This window comes from Spinacia oleracea, chromosome 6, assembly GCF_020520425.1.
Source record: "Spinacia oleracea cultivar Varoflay chromosome 6, BTI_SOV_V1, whole genome shotgun sequence".
NCBI classification, from domain to species: domain Eukaryota; kingdom Viridiplantae; phylum Streptophyta; class Magnoliopsida; order Caryophyllales; family Amaranthaceae; genus Spinacia; species Spinacia oleracea.
Genome location: NC_079492.1, coordinates 121,196,606 through 121,217,483, shown reverse-complemented (window position 1 = coordinate 121,217,483; position 20,878 = coordinate 121,196,606). Strand labels below are relative to the sequence as shown.

Sequence of the window (20,878 nt, the reverse complement as noted above, 5' to 3'; positions counted from 1 at the left end):
GATGTCAGAATGTGCTTATTTTAACAGATAATGACATCAAACAAAAAGATGCGGTTGCAAGTTTGCTACTTGCCAAATTGTATACTTGTATTTGGGATTTTTTGTGTTTTTTGTTTTGATCTGTTGATGCAAAAATGGAGTAAGTCTTAATCTATACTGGCTAATATTCTACATTTTTATTTAGTACCAAACCACATAGTTTGGTAAAAGAAAAGTAGTTGTATTTTCTTATGTGATACCAACCAATATAGTTTGGTAAGGTGATTTCATTTTTATTTGGTTCTAAACAACATAGTTTGGTACTAACAAGTCAAAGATAAATGTTATTTTTCGTGGGTCAGACTCAATTTATTACATGAACTTACCATTTAGCCCTTAATATATACCAACTAAAGTTAATATTTTTCCCTTAGTATACCATTTTAATGATATACCCAGTATAGATTCAGAAAACCTCGCAAAAGTGCAAACAAATGAATAACACTATCTCCTCTTTTAAGACGGACACCGTTGTCTAATAATATGCTAGTTAGGTAGGAGGTGGTGACATGACATATGGTCTGATAGTTAGTACGGAGTAAACTATTAGGCGATGTTTTACCAAACATTATACGAAGTAATACATTAAACTTATATTATTATACCATACTTATACTCACATCTTACCCGAAACTGAATGACCTGAAATTGATATGGTTCAAAATAAACTCAAACCTGACCTAAGAATAAATGGGTAAAATTGATTAACTTTTGTTGCAGGACTATAAATCCTAAAGTTCCCCGACTTGTACCAACCTTGAACAAAATGACTTGTGTGACACTTAGGCTCTATTTTGCTTGAGGTTATTTTTTTACAAGAGTTATATTAATGGAACTCGTTTAACTTTTTTATAAAAAAAAACTATTTTTTTTTTGAAATTCTTTTATTAATTGAACCAAACTACCTCAGAGTGCGAGGACCAGAGGCCCATTCAAGCCCTCAATGTAAGATGGAGGTGCTCGGGCGCAATACATCTAAATTTATAGTGGCACACTGGCATAAGTTGTACCAAAATGAATATGAATACAAACACAATACGCGTACAGAAAAATGTGATTTTTAAAAATGACGCACGTGTGGACAAGATAAAAATTAATTAAAAACAATATAATATGTCAAAATGAAGATAAAAAAACAATCATTAGTAAAATAATATGCAAAAATAATATTTAACCTCAACCTTCATAAAAATAAATAAAGTTATTTTATACTAACTTGACAAGATAATTAATGCATTCAAGTTATGTAGGAGTACTAAAAACGTCAACGAGTACAAACCAACTATCAAAGCATGTTCAAATGTAACGAGTACAAACCAACTATCAAAGCATGTTCAAATGTCTTATAAGTTCAATTGCATATCTCTGATAGTGCGTTCTATTCACCTGATTTTCACTTATTTTTTCTGACTTATTTTATCTGAACTTATCTAAACTTAAATGAAATTATCTGTACTTATTAAAAACTTATCAAAAACGTATTTTAGTTATAAGTTGTACTTGGTCAACTTTATTTTTCCCGTACTTATCTTATTTGAATTTATCTGAACTTAACTGAACTTATTTTTCATGAAATAAGTGGAAATAAGGTGAACACAACAAGGCCTAAATATGTGAAATTCAATAGTCTTACAAATTAAACCAAATTAAACGTCTTTAACCATATTATCGATCTTCATCAACATTTTCCAGAAAGATCATTTTCCAATTCAAGCTAATTACTCCCTCTGTCCCTTAATACTCGCACCGTTTCGACTGGACACGCTTGCCAATGCACATCTTTGACCACCAATATCTTTAACTACATATTATAAAAATTTATAAAAATATTAATATTTTGAAATATATATTAAGATGAAGCCAATAATATATTATATAGTAACATTTGTTTTCATATGCTAGCAATAAAATAGGGTCAAAGTGAATTATGTGAATAGTGTAAAAAGTCAAAACGGTGCGAGTATTAAGGGACAGAGGGAGTAATAATGAACCAAGTCAATCCGAGAACAGTATGTGTCTAAAAAGTGTCCACTACGTACCAGTCCGTGTCCCATGTCCTAATATTTCGAACACTTAATTTTGCGTGTTAGACATTTTTTCGCTTGTTCTCGCTCGTTAAAATCTCTGTGTCTAATACATGTTCGACATGGGATACGTCACTGACACATGTCTTCCTAGAGTCTACACTACAAGTTCAAAGACCTGACGGCTAGACCCACTACGAGTCTACGAGTAGTCGAGTACTACTACGGTTGGACTTGGTGCATTAACTTGTAGTAAAAAATTGAAACTTCTAGAGCAAGCTGAGTAGGAGGAGGAATGTTTTCCCTCCAAAAACACCATTGTTATTTGTTCTCCCCTCAAAACCCTCTCTACTGACTACGGCTTCTCCTCTCCATTATGCAATCTCTCTCCTCATGTCTGATTTTCAAGCCCTGAAGTGCGAAACCGTCTTCCGACCTTAAATTCAATGGCTAATTCTTCTCATCTTCAGATTTTTGGTAATTTTCTCTCTCTCCTTGCTCACTCACGCGCATTTCCAGATAAATTTTTGAGTTTTGAAATTAACAGTTCGATTCTGCACCATTTTTCATGGATGTTTAATTCCAGTTATATTTGCTTGTTTTTAGTGTTTAATTTTTAAATTTTTTCATAGATGAATACCAATTTCGTGTAATTGGAAATCAAAAAAGGGGAAAAACGACATTTTTTGTGTGAAAATCGTTAATTGAAATGATCACCTGAATTAAACTCGACTTTTTTTAAACCCTATTCACAATTTCGTTCTCGATTATTTTTTAATGTAAAGTGGAATTTTTTTGTTATTGGGATAACATTATTTTGTTGTGGTACTCCATTATTTTCAATTTAAATTACATCAATCATTTGACAACTAATTTTGGACGGACTGGTATTATATACTAGTATGAACTATGAAGTATATAGTTGTATAGTGCTTAAAGCCTATGTATTGTAATTTGTAAAAGAAGTTTGTTCACTGTGTCAAGTTGATTTAATTTCTTATGATAATTTCTTCATTTTTTTCTTGCATTTTTTATGATTGATTTTTATTGTTGGTTGTTTTTGCAAGACTTACAATTTTTGTATAGAAGTATTATGCTACATTGTTGTGTTTAACCAATGCATATTGAATGTTGATATTTTTTATGTGTCATCTTGTAGTTAGCTTCATCGCTACTAATGATTGACTCGATTTAACTATAGAAAGGCTTAAGCTTTCTTGTTTTGGGTTCTTTGCGAAGTGTATAAATCATGTTGGTTGAATATCAGGAAACAAACTTGAGAATGTAAAGGCAGTTGATACTGAGCCTATGGATTACAATATGAAGCTTGCTGATCCTTTATTGGAGATACAAGTGGGTGGAGTTCTCAATGACACTGAAGAACTTTACAGTCCGCGTTCTATTGGAGATTCTCAGACAGGATATGATACTGAAGTTGTTCCTGACAGTGAAGATGAGATGACCGACCCTGTTGATAGCAAACAATTGGTGCATGGGCGTGTGTTGTTTATTCAGAGATTTGCTCGGGGTTTGGATAAGGTGGAGTCTCCCTTTCCCCCTCTGCTTGAGAAACTGGAATGCTCGGATATCAATGCTGATGTTTGTGATGATGGGGTACATGTTTCAGGTCAGTATCAATTTTACTTTTATTTGATTTATTTAGTTATGTTTGTTTATTTGAGGTTATCATGATTTGATTACTCATTTTGTTGTGTTAACCACGTCAAGCAACATGACTTCATATGTGTTAAAATGTATCTCTCAGCTTCGTCTAAATACACCAGAACTCGTGTTCAAAGGATTTGACTTATAATTATAGATTTTGTTCTTGTCAGTTTACTTTCAGATTACGCTCTTTGTTGATTAAGTCTTCTTTCTGCTTTTTGAAAAATGCCATCAACCTTTACTCAGACCTTATGGCTGAAGGAATTCTCCAAACATCTGAAGATTACTAATGCCTAAAGTTACGGCCCTCGGATATGTTTCTTTGAACATATTAATTGTGGCACAATAAGATTGTCTGAAAGAAGTAAAAGTATGCAATTCTTTACTGATATCTGACAAAATGCATTTACGCTTTTAACAAAAATCTGAAGCAGGGTAGAATATTCTTGACTTCTTGTTAATTTACGTTGCTTTTTTTTTTTTGTTTTTGTCTCTGGGTATATTTTGCAGGTCAGACCTCAAATATAAATGTTTTCCAGGGAAATGATGGTTGTTCTGGCACTGTTCATCATGGCATGCTAGGTACAGATCTTAATGCCAATTATGAGGAGGTATCTAAAGTTAATGATACTTGCTTAGACAATGCAGTTTCTTGTGATATAAATTGTAATGATGATGGTAAGAAGCTGAGTGAAGAAAATAAAGATGATAAATGTGGCAAGATAAGTCAATCTAACCGGAAGGATGTTAGAATTGTTTATACACGTAAGAGAAAAAGAACTTGTAATGTTGGGGCGAATGGCAAGGAAGATGAAAAAAGGTCACCTGATAGGACTGATGACGAGTATGCAGGGTTAAGTTATGTTGAATCCCAAGAACCTGAAGATGTCTCCAAAGCACTTCTTTTTGTTGATAAATATGTTGGTTCTAATGTTATGTATTCCTCACCAGTAGCTAATATCACAGTAAAGGATAAATCACTGTCTGCACGGAGTGTAAAAGGGGGTAGCAGTCTGATTAGGTGGGCGGCCCTTAAAAACAGAGAAGAGGGAAAAAGAATATTTGAATGGGATGACAGACTGGATGGTAATGGACACTCTGATCCTTCAGACAGTAGCGGTCAGTTGTCCTTTAGGAGCAAGAAATACGATCAGAAATATATGCGAAGGTCAGAAAGTGTGAGGCGTATGATACCTAAGGACATTGGAGATCCAATTTTCTCGCGGAAGGAAAAGGCTGAAGGGAAAAATGATTTAACTCAGACAAAGTCTACAGAGGTAGTTTATAACCATATAAATGCTGGAATGACTGAGAAAACTCATGAGATGGAAGCCAACGAGGTCTCCAAAATGCTGGATCAACAGGTTAGTGAAGAGTTCAAGGTGATGCAGTTAGAAGCTGGTGCAGTTCATGAAGAGTTAGGATATGCATTTGATGTTGGAATAGACACACAGATGGCAGCTGAAGCTATACAGGCTCTGTCATATGCTGTTCCCACGGGCTGCATTGAGGTGGATGCTGATAAATTTCAACATAAGATGCTTGATAGGCCATTAGAAAGTCGTCAGAAGAGGACCCTTGCAGGCGATTGGTCTTTTCCTAAGAAAGTTCGTTCAGCATCTAGAGGTGTTGTGAGCCGGCCTGAAGAAAGTAGGAGATTGTCTTGCTCTAACAACCGTAATTCCGAAATTCAAGCATTTAAACTGAGAGAAAAAAGAAACAGCAGAAATTCAGGGAATGATAAATGTGTGGATAGAAGGATCTCTGACATTTCTCCCAAGGCTGACGTTACGCATAAGAGAAAGGTAGAAGGAGCTAAGGAAGTCAAATTAGATGGTTCTAAGGAAAATTTAAGGTCATCTGTATCAACCAAACAAGCTTCCACTCATAGGGTAAAGTGTAGAAGGAAGGACAGTGGTTCTTATCCAGATGCAAAAACAGATGTGAAAATTGATCTCTATGATAAAAGAAAAAGGAGGGTCAATGACAAGTCAGAGATTTCAGATAAAAAGAAAAACACTCCAAATCCTCTCTATGAAAAATGTATGAATGCTAAAGATATGAAGGCGAGTGAAGTGGTAGATGACTCTGCAAATAATTCATCTGTTGATCGGAGAAATCACCAAATGGAAATTGCTCTCTTTGATAGAGATAACAAGGGAGGTGCCAAAGTGTTGAGTGTTTCAGATCCTGTGCAGAATCTTCCTAAGCTGCCTTGCACCAAGTTTAATGATGCTAGGAGCACAAGTACTGGTCAAACAAAAGCCCAATATGCCCCCGCAAGGTCTACAAACTGGTATTCTAGGGACTATCCGAGGGGTAAACGGACATGTAAAAGCATGCTTAGGACTTCTGGTGGTTTTCGTGACTTCAATCATTCATTTGTGAGAGTTAGTGGGGAAGAAAACGGATGTCATCATTTGAAAGGCCGGTTGGACTTGAAAGGCTGCTGCACTCCATCTTATACTGGTTCCAGCATAAAGAAGAAACGCCGATCATCAGCATATATCAGCCCTTGCCGGTTGCTTTCTCAGAAGAATTCTGAACAAAACTTGGTAAGGCACAATGCAGATGAAATGATGGAGAGTGGCGTCGTTTCTGAACACCTGATTGAGAGTACCATTACTTTGCAACATGACAAGTTAGATGATAATATTGATTCTGCATCCACCGTGGCTGATAAGAAAAGAAAAGACGTGCCCACAATACTGTGTGACAAAAATCTTATCTCAGAAGACACTGCATCTCCTAGCAATTTGATTGATGATTGCCTTCGACATGGAAAGAAAAAGGCATCACCATCTCTTACAAGAGAACTAGTCAGATTAGGTTTCAGAGAGTCAATACCAGAATTCACTTCAAAGGACTCTCGAAGGCGAAAAACAATGGCCGAAATACAAGTTTTGTTGAGCAAAAGTTTAGATGAACGTACATTATTGCAGCAAAAAAAGGTATTTCTTTTTCCTCCTTTTTTTTGTCAGTCTCTTATCCATTTTTTATAATGGATGTTTTCTTACATTTTCTATTCAGAATCATTAAATTGGTTTCTTCTTGCCAGATTTCAACGCGGTTTGGTGTTTCCATGGCCTCTTCTCCTTCGACTGCAACTCATTTCGTAGCAGATAAATTTTCCCGGACAAGAAATATGTTGGAGTTTATCGCCCAAGGTAAACCTGTGGTATCCCATATGTGGCTTGAGAGCTGCCAGCAAGCTGGCTTTTACATTGACGAGACTAATTACATTCTGAGGGATATCAAAAGAGAACGAGAACTTGGTTTCCGGCTACCCTTTTCACTAGACCGGGCAAGGAAACACCCTCTTTTAAAGGTACTCTTCTTAACCTCTTCTTGGAGGTAATAACTCTGATTTGGTAACTGCAATTGATTTTCATGCTGTCTGTTGTCTATCGTGTTTAAGCTTCATCGTCATCATCATCGTCATCTTTTTCTCTTTCCTTATTTTTATATTTTATTCTAGGGCTACAGGGTCATCATTACCCCAAACACAAAACCTGGACAAGAAATGATGACTAGCTTGGTTGAGGCTGTGCATGGCCAGGTACTTTGATTCTAAGATCCTGCTTCTGAAACTTTTATTGTAGGTTGGTGAAGCTTTATATGTTTGGGTTGATTTGTGAATTATGTGAACTGCAATTTGGTTGATCTATGTAATGTTCAGTTTTTTAGCTACAAACTATACAAGTTCAATCCATCAATAGCTCAAAGAAAACTTATCTAAACATGGATACTTCGCAATAACATAAAATGAACTATTAGAATGGATATACTTTAAGTTACCACAAGAAGAATGTTAAGTGCAATTTTGGCTCTCCACTTTCTAATATGAAATAGCTTGGTTGTTATCAATTCAATATGCATCCTCCATTGTTAGAATGTATGGCATGCAACTTTATCAATTGACCTATTGACTAAGATAGTTGGTTGGCTTGAAAAGATGGTGCCTTTTCATACTCATGCTCGAATAACAGTCGATAGGAAGGAAATTATGTTGTGATTAATTGTAAAGTTTTGACGTAACTTATACATAGTATTAGAAAGTGGAATGGGTACCTTAGTAACTATTTATGGTGTTTTTTTTGGTTTTTTATCCTTTATTGGGTTTCTTATAATTTGAAGCATTAGTGAAACAAACACATGCCAAGACTCTTTAAATATAATATGATACTGACTTGTTGGCAATGTTGCACAAGGTGACAATTTGATCTATTGGTTTATAAAGAATTAAAGATATCAACAACTATTATTCTTTATATTTTCAAGTTTTAGAACAACCAAAAGCTCAGTCTTTAAATAGCAATATTGAGAAAGATATGCCTATGATCTATTCAAAATTATAAACAAATATGTTGTCTGCTAGGATAACAAAGAAAGGGACACCCTGCAGTTTAGAGGTACTACGTACTCTTGAATGAGCTAATACATTGAAGTAACATGTATCATATTGTCAAAGAGTTTCTCTATGTGCTACCAGAGACTATTTGCTGGTGCCAGAAAATCAAGTGCCGTAGTCTCTTCTTGAACTTGTTCCTAGGTGTCAGTTTATGATTCTGAAATGTGAAGTAACATGTGTGTTATGTTCTCTTATGCGGTTTGAATATTGTGGGACAGTCATATAGAGGGTCCTGAGAGGCTGAGACTGAGACTAGCACGACTCACCGTAGGGAACTACATAGTATAATGTCAAAGATGATGATAGTAAAGCTTTTTACTATATCTATGAGACTAACATGACTCCTGGAGACCATTGATGATTTATGAACGATAGGTCAATAATACATCGTGTAGCTTATCAAGCTTGAAATATAAAAAAATCAGCTAAGCATGACCAGTTAGTTGTCAGAGTTTTAGAATGCCCAGTTTAATGCAAATTAAAACGTCAAGCTTGAGCAAAGAATCAGAATCTACTTGATAATTGCATTCAACTCAAGTAATTTTCTGGTGTGCTAATCATGTGCCAAGAAATTATCCTATTTTTTTGTCGCAGAACATATAGATCTCTAACTCTGGATAGAAACATAGAAGGGAAAGGAAGGGGAGGGGAAAGAAAGGGAAGGGAAAGTTGAGCTCTATTTCCCCTCCAAATCTCTCCAATTTTGGAGGGATGGTGTTATTAAAATAGGGAGGGAAAATGGATCCCTCCCTTTCCTTCCACCAACCTTTTATCCAACCAAGGAGTTTGTTCTCCTCCCTTTGCCTTCTCTCCCTTTCTCTCCATTTCCTTTTATCCAAACAAAGTGTAAGATTTTAACAAGCGGCTGTAAATGCTGTGTATGACCAATAAAGGTGTAAGCTTTGATGTTGCACTCTTAAGTTAATCAAACTTTCATACTGGAAACTTCTATCACTCTATGATCCAGTCGTCTATTTCTTTCTAGCCATAGCCAACAAAAGGTGTAAGATTTAAGAAAATAAAAAAGATTCTCTCTTTGAGCTATCTGGAAACTAGTTAAGATCTACTTAAATAAAAACACCTTCAAAGTGTTTCCTTAATATCGAAGGGAGCCTTCCCTTAGGCCCTGCTTGGGGGTATGTTGTAAGGAGGTAATGAGATAAAACGAATAAAACAAGGGTTTAGCTGGTGGCAGAAGGGGTGGCGATAATGCTTAAGGGGGGAGAGATAAGGGAATAGTTACCTTCAATTGGGGGCCAATACAGTATCCTAGAGGGAAGATAACTATTACCCCCAAAATGGGGGTAACAGTTCCCCTCTTCTTCTCTCCTCCTTACGCGATCACTACCATATTAGTTACTCCGTCTTTTTATTTATTTAATCTACACACTTCCCTAAATGTAACTTTTTTGTTAACTTATGCTCGAACTTATTATATTTAGACAATGGGTCTATCATTTTGCTCTCACATAAACTACTTTATGCATGTCACTATCACAATTTTTCTTTTCTCCCTCCTAAAATTGCACGGATACCTTCGTTTTGATGAAAAGGGTAGTGTATAGATTAAAAGAAAATGGAGTATTACGTATTATCCCGATTTATCACCATCTCCATCCACCTTCATTCACTGCCCTTTTATATTTTTTATCACCCTCAAAACCTCAATCCAAGCAGGCAAGCATGCCCTTAGTCTAAAGAAATATTTGTTTTCCTTTCTCTGTTTCAAAGCTTATCATATTAGAGTCACAAGTATACTACCATCCTTTATGTCTTCATCTAAGAGAATTTAAAAGTTGTACTGAACCAGAGAAGCAAAACCAAACTAAAAGTCTGTTTCTCATTTTCAAACATAAAAGAGAAAAGGCAATACAACAACAACAACAACAACAAAGCCTTAGTCCCAAAATGATTTGGGGTCGGCTAACATGAATTGTCGTAGGAGATCGTCATTGTCACCAATCAAACAAAAAAGGAGCAAGAAGTAATAAGAAAAACAAGGAAGAGAAAGTGGAATTAATGAAAGTAAGATAAGAGAAAAATGTATATATATTATAGAAGATATATTGTAAGAGATAATAAAAAATAAGTAAAATTTAAAATAAATGAATAAGTAAAATAAGTATATTTCAAAATAGCATGTAAATTAAAAAAATTAAAAGAATTTTAAAAATAAAATAAAAATAAAAATAAGAATAAAAAATAAAATAAAAATAGAAAGAAACAAAAACATGAAAACTGTATAAATCAACTGAAGTCATCAATGCATATTCTCTCCCTCCACTCTGTCCTATCCAACGCCATATTTTCCTCAATCCCAAGAAAGCTCATATCGTGCTCAATCACCTTCCTCCAAGTTTTCTTAGGTCTTCCCCTACCCCTTGCAATTCTATCACTTTGCCACCCTTCTATCCTCCTAACCGGGGCATCACTTGGTCTTCTGCTCACATGTCCAAACCATCTTAAACGATTTTCCATCATCTTAAACTCAATTGGTGCAACCCCTACTTTCTTCCTAATAATCTCATTCCTCAAACGATCCTTTCTTGTATGCCCACACATCCAACGTAACATGCGCATCTCCGCCACATTCATCTTGTGCACGTGACAATGTTTCACTGCCCAGCATTCTGTGCCGTATAACAAAGCCGGTCGAATTGCCGTGCGGTAAAATTTTCCCTTCAATCTTTGGGGCATGCCTGAATCACATAGGAACCCCGTGGCACCTTTCCACTTCAACCAACCTGCTTTGATTCTATGGGCCACATCGCCATCCAATTCTCCATCCTTTTGGATAATAGATTCTAAATAACGGAATGTTTCAGAGCCTTGGACAATTTTCCCATCTAAGGTAATCTCCCCTGTCTCTCTATCTTGGACTCCACTAAACTTACACTCCATATATTCCGTCTTGTTTCTACTTAGCCTAAAACCCCGAGATTCCAACGTTTGTCTCCATAACTCCAACTTACTTTCCACTCCTTCTTTTGTTTCATCAATCAACACAATATCATCTGCAAACATCATGCACCAGGGAATACCATCTTGGATTGACCTCGTCAATTCGTCCATGACTATAGCAAAAAGAAACGGGCTAAGTGCGGAACCTTGATGCACTCCAATCGTAATGGGGAATTCTTCGGTCTTACCAACACTAGTTCTCACACTCGTGCTAACTCCCTCATACATGTCCTTGATGATATCAATATACTTCCTCGGTATTCCTTTCTTACTTAATGCCCACCAAAGGATTTCCCTTGGTACCTTGTCATATGCCTTCTCCAAATCTATGAAAACCATATGTAAGTCCTTCTTCTTATCCCGATAATTCTCCATTAGTGGCCTTATAAGATGAATGGCCTCCATAGTCGATCTCCCAGGCATAAATCCAAACTGGTTCTCCGAAATTTTCACAGTTTTCCTCAGGCTTTGCTCAATAATCCGCTCCCAAAGTTTCATAGTATGGCTCATTAGTTTGATTCCTCGATAGTTGGCACAATCCTGGACATCACCCTTATTCTTGTACAAGGGGATGATAGTACTCTTCCTCCACTCTAATGGCATCCTATTACTTCCCCAAATCTTGTTGAAAAGAGTTGTTAACCATACAACCCCTCTCTCTCCCAAGCATCTCCAGACTTCGATAGGTATACCATTGGGCCCCATTGCCCTCTTGCGTCCCATCTTTTTCAGTGCCATTTCGACTTCTCTCTTTTGAATTCTTCGCATAAAGTCTAGGTTAACCATATCCCTAGGGATATTTGTATCCTTAATATCGCGCCCTTGATCCCCGTTGAACAAGCTATCAAAGTAGAACCTCCATCTATCCTTGATTTCCTTATCTCCCACCAAAACTTTTTGATCAACATTTTTCACACATTTAATCCTCCCGATGTCTCGCGTCTTTCTATCTCTCATTCGAGCAAGTCTATAGATATCTTTTTCACCTTCCTTTGTATCCAATCTTGCGTAAAGATCCTGATTCACCTTTGCTGTAGCCTCTCTTACGGCCTTCTTTGCTTCCCTTTTAGCCTCCTTGTACTTCTTGTAGTTCTCATCACTTCTACATTTTTCCAACTCTTTATAGCATTCTCTTTTGCTCTTTATAGCTTGTTGCACAACTTCGTTCCACCAAGATGTGTCCTTACTTGGTGGCATGATTCCTTTAGATTCCCCTAGGACCTCTTTCGCCACTCCCTTTATGGTGTGCTCCATTCTTGTGCATAATGAGTCTATATCCAAATCCATATCCCCGACCCAAATACCTTCACTTGCCACCTTTTCCACGAATTTTAGTTGTTGCTCCCCTTGAAGTTCCCACCACTTGATCCTAGGCTCCACTAGTGGTCTTCTCTTTCTTATATAACTTCTACCTCGAAAATCAAGTACCACAAGTCTATGTTGGGTTGCTGTACTCTCACCCGGAATCACCTTACAATTGGTGTAGCACTGTCTCAAAGCATTCCTTACTAAAAAGAAGTCAATCTGAGTCGCATTATCTCTACTCCTATAGGTTACTAGGTGAGATTCTCTTTTCTCAAACCAAGTGTTCATTATACCCAAGTCATATGCCAATGCAAAATCCAAAATAGCATTTCCCGCTTCATTCCGCTCCCCATACCCAAAACCACCATGAATGCTTTCAAATCCATCGCGACTCGAGCCTACATGTCCGTTGAGATCCCCACCAATGATGAGTTTCTCACTTCTAGGGACACGTTGCACCACTTCTTCTAAATCCTCCCAAAATTCTTGTCTAGTTGACGCATCTAGTCCTGCTTGTGGTGCATAGGCACTCACAATAGTTACAACCTCATCCCCTATCACAAGCTTAATACTCATAATTCGATCACTCTTTCGGGACACGTCCACTACATCATCAATATAATCTCTGTCAATAAGGATACCTACCCCATTCCTACCCCTAGTTTTTCCCGAATACCAAAGCTTATAACCCCATGGAGCTATTTCTCTTGCCTTGTTTCCAACCCACTTAGTCTCCTGCAAACATAATATGTTAATTCTCCTCCTTCTCATAACCTCTACTACTTCGACTAATCTCCCTGTCAAAGAGCCAATGTTCCAAGTCCCAAATCGCATCCTACTACCCTTACCCTTACCCTTACCCCTGCCCTTACCATGAAACCTTGGATAGTTAACACCACCATCGGGTGGCGCGCCGCTTCCGGGCGACGGCCTAGCACTCACAATAAATGAGAAAAGGCAATGTCAACTAGAATTTCTGATATATGAGTGACATGACCCTTGCAGAGAATTCTTAACAACGTAAGCTGTAGATAATTACGTGCCATACTTGATTGTTCCTTGGATATTTTATACTACTAGCTTGGAATAGTGGATCTTTGTTTGTTGTAAATGCATTTTTTATGAAAGATACTCTCCATTGAAGCATTGACTTCTCTTTCATCATTCATCTGGAATAAAGTATGGTTTCATGCTGATGCCAATAAACCCTCTTCCACCCTGATTTTGTAATTTATCACAGATTTTTATTCCGGGAGAAGGTCCCAAAATATGTGCTAAGAAAAATCGGAAACTGCCAAATTTGGTTGTTTTGATACATTTAAAATTCGCTGACCTTCCTTCCATATTTATTCATCATTTTTCTCACATGAATGCCTATGCCAATTGTCAACGTCAATTCAGCCTTGACAAACTCCATACGAATGCTTCTATGAATATTGTCTGAACCAACATGTTCTTGGAGACATAATAAACCTTTCTCTATTAATCACGGCAAGTGAAAGAACCAAGAATCATAATATTAAGTGAGTGATTTATGGTCCAAGGTTGGTTAAGTGGTCTACGTGTATGAGCTTGGCATGAAACTTTCCTGTACGGAGTCATGTCCCCTTAAGTTGTGGGGTATTCACCTTTCTTGTATTGGTGTATGTAATTTATGTCTTACTTAACACATTACCTAGTGGTTAGACTACCATGAGGTGCCCTTAAGGTAGTTGATTACAGGCACATTTGCACTAATATCCTTAGCAAGAAATCTCAAGTTAGACCAATGTATGAGTTTGTTAAACCTATATTCCATTTCATGATTGGTTTGCATTATAACATTAATGTCCTCTTCAAAAGCAACTCATATATTGCTTCCTTTTGGTACCATTGTTCAGCTGTTCTTCATAATATTTTGTACTTCAATGACATGATCAATCAAATTTTAGGTCGTGGATATGCCCGCAGATCATATAAGGACAGAGAAAACGGATCTGAAGAATCTGCTAATATTCTCTTGTGAAGAAGATCAAGCATATTGTCTTCCTTTTCTTAAAAGAGGTTTGACATTTTGAAGTTCTTCCTCCTGGCACATCTATAATAAAATGTTCAATTTGATGGGATGATGTTTTCTTTTTCAATAAATATGAGTGTACCCTTTTAACAGAACATACTTTTGAAGTTTTGATCTCTCCCCTTTAATAGAGCTTGATGTTGGCTAGGAAACAATGAAAACATCTCTTGCCGTGATACTTCGCTCTATATATAACCACACAAGTATTCTTATTCCAAAGATATAAAAATAACTTCCACAATTTGACATGCAACACTTTTCCACCAAAGCACTGGTTTTATGAAGCTATGTCAATTTTGATTTTTGCTAGATCAAGTTTAATAACAACCCACAAACAAATCCAAGGGAAATCCATAGTGTGTAACGGTCTAATAAGATAAAATAAAATAAGATAAGGACCAATAAGTTCACGTAAGATAATCTAAGATAATACTCCCCTCTTTTTTATATAATGGTTACACTTTGATTTTTGACACTATTCACAAATTTCAATTTGGCTTCATTTGTTTTTTATACGCATGAAAAATATAGTCGTGTAGAATATTTTTTGATTTGTCTCGATATGTAATTTTGGAATATCAACTTTTCATAATATTTGTAGATACAAAGTTAGAGATATTAGTTTCAAAGATGTACATTGGCAAGCATGAAAAAGTTAAGTGTAACCTTTAATTTGAAACGGAGGGAGTATATGATAAGTTCAAAAGTTACATTTTATAGCTTCTAATAAGGGTCAATAATATAAGATAAGATAAGTAAGGGTCAACAATGTAAGATAATCCTATCTTAGTATAAGATAAGGGCTAATAAGTTTAGATACGATAAGGGTTAATAAGTTTAGGGACAATCAGATAAAAAAATATAAGTGAAATTCAGGTGAAAAGAACACACCTTGGTGTTAGAGGAAGATTGTCATCTGAGATTTATAGAGGTGAAGCCAGTAGTTATTGACCATTAAACGTGGCCATCTTTGTAAATAGCCATACGGCCCATACGTAATACGGAGTAGTAAATTTCCAGCAACACAAAGTAATTATGGGTAAAAGAACACAAAATTTTCTCTAATTGCATGAAGGTGTGTGCAAAAAGGAGAGACAAAGAACTCCTATCAGTTTTTGGGTAGAAAGTAGATTCTCGAATCAAGTTGTCGTCCCAAGAGTTTGGATGGAAGGAGATGCCGTTTTCATTCCCGGCACAAATTGTTGGTGATATTGTGGGTATTCTATGCAATGACCTGGTATTGGACCATTCTAGTTGTAGTTTTGATTTGTAAGCCACATTTGTAAGTTTTTACCTAGTCTATTACGTAAACTATGAGAAATGTTATGTTATGAACTTGTGACTCTTCTGAGCCTGTAGCTGCCCTAAAATTGGTTATCAGTGTATGTTGTTTTTTGTTTATGTGTGACGTCTTCTGAAATGTAGTTCTGTAGTTGTTTCTGCACATTAATGGTTTTCGATATGAATGTTAGCGAACCATGTTTACTTTTTTCTCTGGTAAGTAGTATTAAAGGAGTCAATGGTGTAGGTCTGATTTTGAAACCTTTTTTCAGTATTTGATGGTTAATTGTTTAATTTTTGATAAATGTCATTGCAGGTGCATCAGCTTATAGCTCAGAATTGCTACTGAATGGAATTGTTATTCAGAAACTTGAATTTGACAGGTAAGGCAACAACAGAGATACAACTTCATGATTATTATTATTTTTTTTTTGACGGGTGATTATTAATTTTGAAAAGTTCTTAACATGATAAGCTTGAAAATAATATGCACTTCTAATGAAAAATTGATACTACTAATCCCACCTTTGCCTGGTCTTTTCATAACGGTCCCAACTTTGGTTAAAATAGGAATAAACTTACCTTTAGGGGTAACTTCTCTAGTTAGGTTTCAAAACTCTTAGGGTGAGTTTATCCTAAGTCTTAAGATGAGTCTTGAGGTGAGTCTCGATTCTAAGTCTTGAGATAATGTGGTAAAAGGCAGTAAGTCTTGAAGCGAGTTTGAAAGTCAAGACTCACTCAAGACTCACTTAAAACTCCACTCTTTCTCCAAGCAAATAAAATTATACCACATCATAATACTTTATCCTATTTAATTATCTTTTTTAGGAGTTTAGTTGAGTCCGAGGCGAGTCTTGGGATAATGTGTAAAAAATAGGGAGTCTTGTGTGACTCTGAATAATGAAAAAGTTAGTGGAAAGCTGATTGAGGGTGAGTCTTAGGGATAAACTCCATATGTGTTTTAGGTATGTTAACATAGGTTATTTGTCCGTCAAAAAAAAAAAAACATAGGTTATTTTGATTGGGTATGTTATGATTAAATATTATGTAGGAAGGTACGGCAGAATTATATCTTTCCTATTGATTTCTCATCTGTCCCTCCTCCTTCACAATCCTCTATTTGTAGATGTTCTTCCTCTGCTTCTTTGATTTCCTTCTATTTCTCCCACTTCTGCTTTCTTTTTTTCTTCCCCTCATCGTCTTTCTCTTTCAGTTTGGTGAGGTTATTGGTTTGATCTTCACGTTTCTATTACACACATTTTGTTTCATACTTAAGTTAATACACCACTATACCATTACCAAAATACTCATACACACACGTCTGTTGATAATAATTTGAAACATTAATGTGACAACTAAATCCATTCAGAGCAAGTATTAGCTTGTTTTACCATGGTATTACATGTAAATTAACAAATATACAAGTAACCTATAGAAAATATCGAGACATACTATATTTAGAGAAAATTATACTTATCTTTTGCATTGGTATTAATATGTGCTATGTCATCTAAAAGGAACTCTAGATGAATCGGTGAACAAAAGGACTTGTAGAAGTCGGAAGTGCTGGAAAATTATATCATTTGAAAAAAGTGAATACGAACATGAATATAAGTTGTGACATTTGCTAACTCTCAGCTTGTGCTGCAATCTTATACAGGCATCGACTTTTCAAGTAATTGGATACTATCAAGTAGCTAAAACTACGGTCGCTAGACGGTAATGTAAATACTTCTTTTGAGGGTAGGGAGGAATCCCACTTGTCCTCCTATCTCAAGAAGAATAGGATGCTGGTATGAGGACTCGATCCTGGGACTAATCCTTGAAAGCCAGAAGGTATTGCGGTAGTTCCACTGCACTACGCCTTCTGCATTTTGTAGATATCTATTTTGGAGTTCAGTTTTGTGTCCCATTTATTTCTCCATTTTGATGGTCAGTGATTTAGTTTTTCTTACCTTTAGGGAAATTAGTATCACAATCTGACTCTTTAAACAATGTAATTAAGCAGCAAGTACATATCTGTATGTGACATGATTTAACCCATTTCCGGTTACGTTCGTGCATTTATCAGTAGGCAATATGAAGAGTTGATGACCGTAAGTATGAGAACGGCAGATTTAAAAGAAAATTGGCTAACGCACTATTGTTTGTTGCAATTGGATGACCGAGTCAGAAGTGGCTTGTGTTCAAAATGGACGCAAGTTTGTTATTGGTACTAATGATTGTAGTATTTGTGTACTAATACCTAATACAAGTCATTTTCGTTATTGGTATTAACATACTCTTTGTTGGTACTAAATATTTTGTATTGGATGACTTATGTCCAATTTGGTCACAAGTCATTTGATGTTTAGAAAACCTCTTCCCATTGTTAGTTTACGTTCCTTGAAAAAATGCTCCATTGATTTTTATAGTCTAGAAATTGTGGCTTATGAAGCGTTATGTTCGCGGGATAAATATGAACGTATTGGAACTGAATTTATCTGAATTAATTGGAACTGATTAAACCTGATTGACATGATCAAACTTGAATGCAACTTATTGGACTTGATTGCAAAGAGTCAAATTATAGGAGCCGTTTGAAACTTATAGGAGCTAATTGAAACTTAATAAGACTTGATTGTAACTTTTCTGAACTTTTTTTTGAACTTATTTGAAATTATTAGATTGAACCTTTTTTTTAAGGGAAGAGAACACTCTTAAAAGATCTCTTTTCAATATATACAGGTAAAAAGTTGTAAACCTTAATATGGGGAGGGATCCGGTGAGAACACCTCCTTATGTGAGAAAACTTCTTATGGTGAGAACACTTTTACACTCTCTATGTTTTATATTTGTTCAACAATGTTCTAAATTTTCAAACTCATGTTCTAAATTTATTCAACCATGTTCTAAACTTATTTAACCATATTCTAAATTGGTTCAGCCATGTTCTAAATTTATTCAAGCATGTTTTAATTTTATTCAACCATGTTCTAAATTTGTAAGCTCATGTTCTAAATTTATTTAAGCATATTCTAAATTTATTCAAGCATGTTCTAAATTTATTCAAACATGTTCTAAATTTATTCAACGATGTTCTAAATTTTCAAACTCATGTTCTAAATTTATTCAACCATGTTCTAAACTTATTTAACAATGTTCTAAATTGGTTCAGCCATGTTCTAAATTTATTCAAGCATGTTTTAAATTTATTCAACCATGTTCTAATTTTTTAACCTCATGTTCTAGATTAATTCAAGCATGTTCTAAAATTATTCAACCATGTTCTAAATTTGTAAGCTCATGTTCTAAATTTATTCAAGCATGTTCTAAATTTATTCAAGCATGTTCTAAATTTATTCAACGATGTTCTAAATTTGTTCAACCATGTTCTAAATTTTTTCAACCATGTTCTAAATTTGTAAGCTCATGTTCTAAATTTATTCAAGCATGTTCTAAATTTATTCAAGCATGTTCTAAATTTATTCAATCATGTTCTAAATTTATTCAACGATGTTCTAAATTTGTTCAACCATGTTCTAAATTTGTAAGCTCATGTTCTAAAATTATTCAATCATGTTCTAAATTTTTAAGTTCATGTTCTAAATTTATTCAAGCATGTTCTAAATTTATTCAAGCATGTTCTAAATTTATTCAAACATGTTCTAAATTTGTTCAACCATGTTCTAAATTTATTCAAGCATGTTCTAAGTTTATTCAAACATGTTCTAAATTTATATTTCGCAGCCACCAAATTGAACTCGATTTTAATTTTTGGAATTGAGAAATCAATTGAAATCGATTTTAATTGTTGAATTCATATTTCAAAAATCGATTGAGAATGCCGATTAAAATTCGATTTTGAAACCTCCTAACAATCAATTGACCGATATTAGAATCAAAGAAATCAATTTAGAACATGAAACTGGATAAATTTCGGATTAATTTAGAACATGAATTCGGATAAATTTACTGATATTAGAATCAAAGAAATCAATTGATTTAGAATCTCAGGAAAACGAAATCGATTGATTTAAAATCGAAATCGAAATCGAAGAATCGAAGAATCAAAGAAACCTAAATCGAAGAATCAAAGAAACCTGAGAGTTCGAACTCCGATTCGCGAACCACAACCACCGCGACCGGTGACGAATTTCTGCGAGCAGCGGCGAGCGGCGTGAGGAAAGAAGAAGCGGCGGCGTAGAGGAGAGAAGAAGCGGCGACGTAGAGGAGAGAAGAAGCGGCGAGAGATGAGCAGCAACGGCGAGTGGCGATTGGCGAGCTGCGGCGAGACGCGAGAGATGAGCGGCGGCGAGCTACAACGAGAGGTGAGAGATGAGCAGCGGCGGTGATCACCGGCGGCGATCAGCGGCAATAGCGATCGAAAAGGGAAGAGAGAGAGAGAGTAATTGAAGGGAGAGAGAGTAACTGAGGAGAGAGAGAGGAATTGACGGCGATGATTTATTAAATTAGGGTATTTGTTTATAAAAATTACGAAAATACCATTATAGAAAGTGTTCTCACCGTAAGGAAGTGTTCTCACCGTAAGGGAGTGTTCTCACGAGAGCCTTCCTCACCTTAATATTATCTAAATATATATTGAAATGAATCTAATATGACTATAACCTTACATGACAGTGTTGTTTTTGGTGATAACATGACTAGGCGCTGTTTGGTTAGGAGAAGTTTAACGGTTCAAAACATATAATGAGAGTGCTTGGTGGAGAGATAATTGAAAAAGAGTTTTGAGTTCATAAAGCTAAGTTTGAGTGGGAGATTTTTTTTTTTTTTTGACATAGGCTAAATGAACAGTATTACAAACTACAGACTACCTAAACTAAAATCTACCACTACATTGAGCTGAATTGCTCTTACAAACCAACTGGAAATTAAATTGAACATGCTTGCAATCTTCGACATTTGGCTGCCATGGTTGAGTGAGTTTCCCCTCACAAGCCTTTCACTAGCCCTGCAGTAACATCTTTTACCTCTTGCTCCCAAGGCCAGTTGAGCATGGGGTGTTATTTGAACAAAAACAAATACGGTGCGGTAACACGATTGGCGGACTTCAAACCTAACTGCTACGAAACACTCAAAGTAGATCGATTAAGGAGAAACGGTGCAATAAAACAGAAATGGGAGACTCCGATTGAT

The 20,878-nt window shown here is 35.8% G+C and overlaps 1 protein-coding gene across 2 annotated transcripts; it reads left to right on the top strand.

Moving 5' to 3' along the window:
• The first annotated feature begins 2,323 nt into the window (after positions 1-2,323).
• LOC110805764 (uncharacterized) lies at positions 2,324-17,842 on the top strand. 2 transcript variants are annotated; one of them, XM_022011386.2, is made up of 8 exons: positions 2,325-2,540; positions 3,331-3,690; positions 4,239-6,679; positions 6,787-7,056; positions 7,207-7,287; positions 14,337-14,448; positions 16,059-16,125; positions 17,403-17,842. In XM_022011386.2, the coding sequence occupies exons 1-8, from the start codon at positions 2,510-2,512 to the stop codon at positions 17,419-17,421; spliced, it is 3,381 nt and encodes a 1,126-aa protein (XP_021867078.2). In that variant the 5' UTR covers positions 2,325-2,509; the 3' UTR covers positions 17,422-17,842. The 2 variants fall into 2 exon arrangements, with proteins under 2 accessions (XP_056687433.1, XP_021867078.2); XM_056831455.1 differs by lacking the exon at positions 14,337-14,448 and having other exon boundaries at positions 2,324-2,540.
• Positions 17,843-20,878: the final 3,036 nt, after the last annotated feature.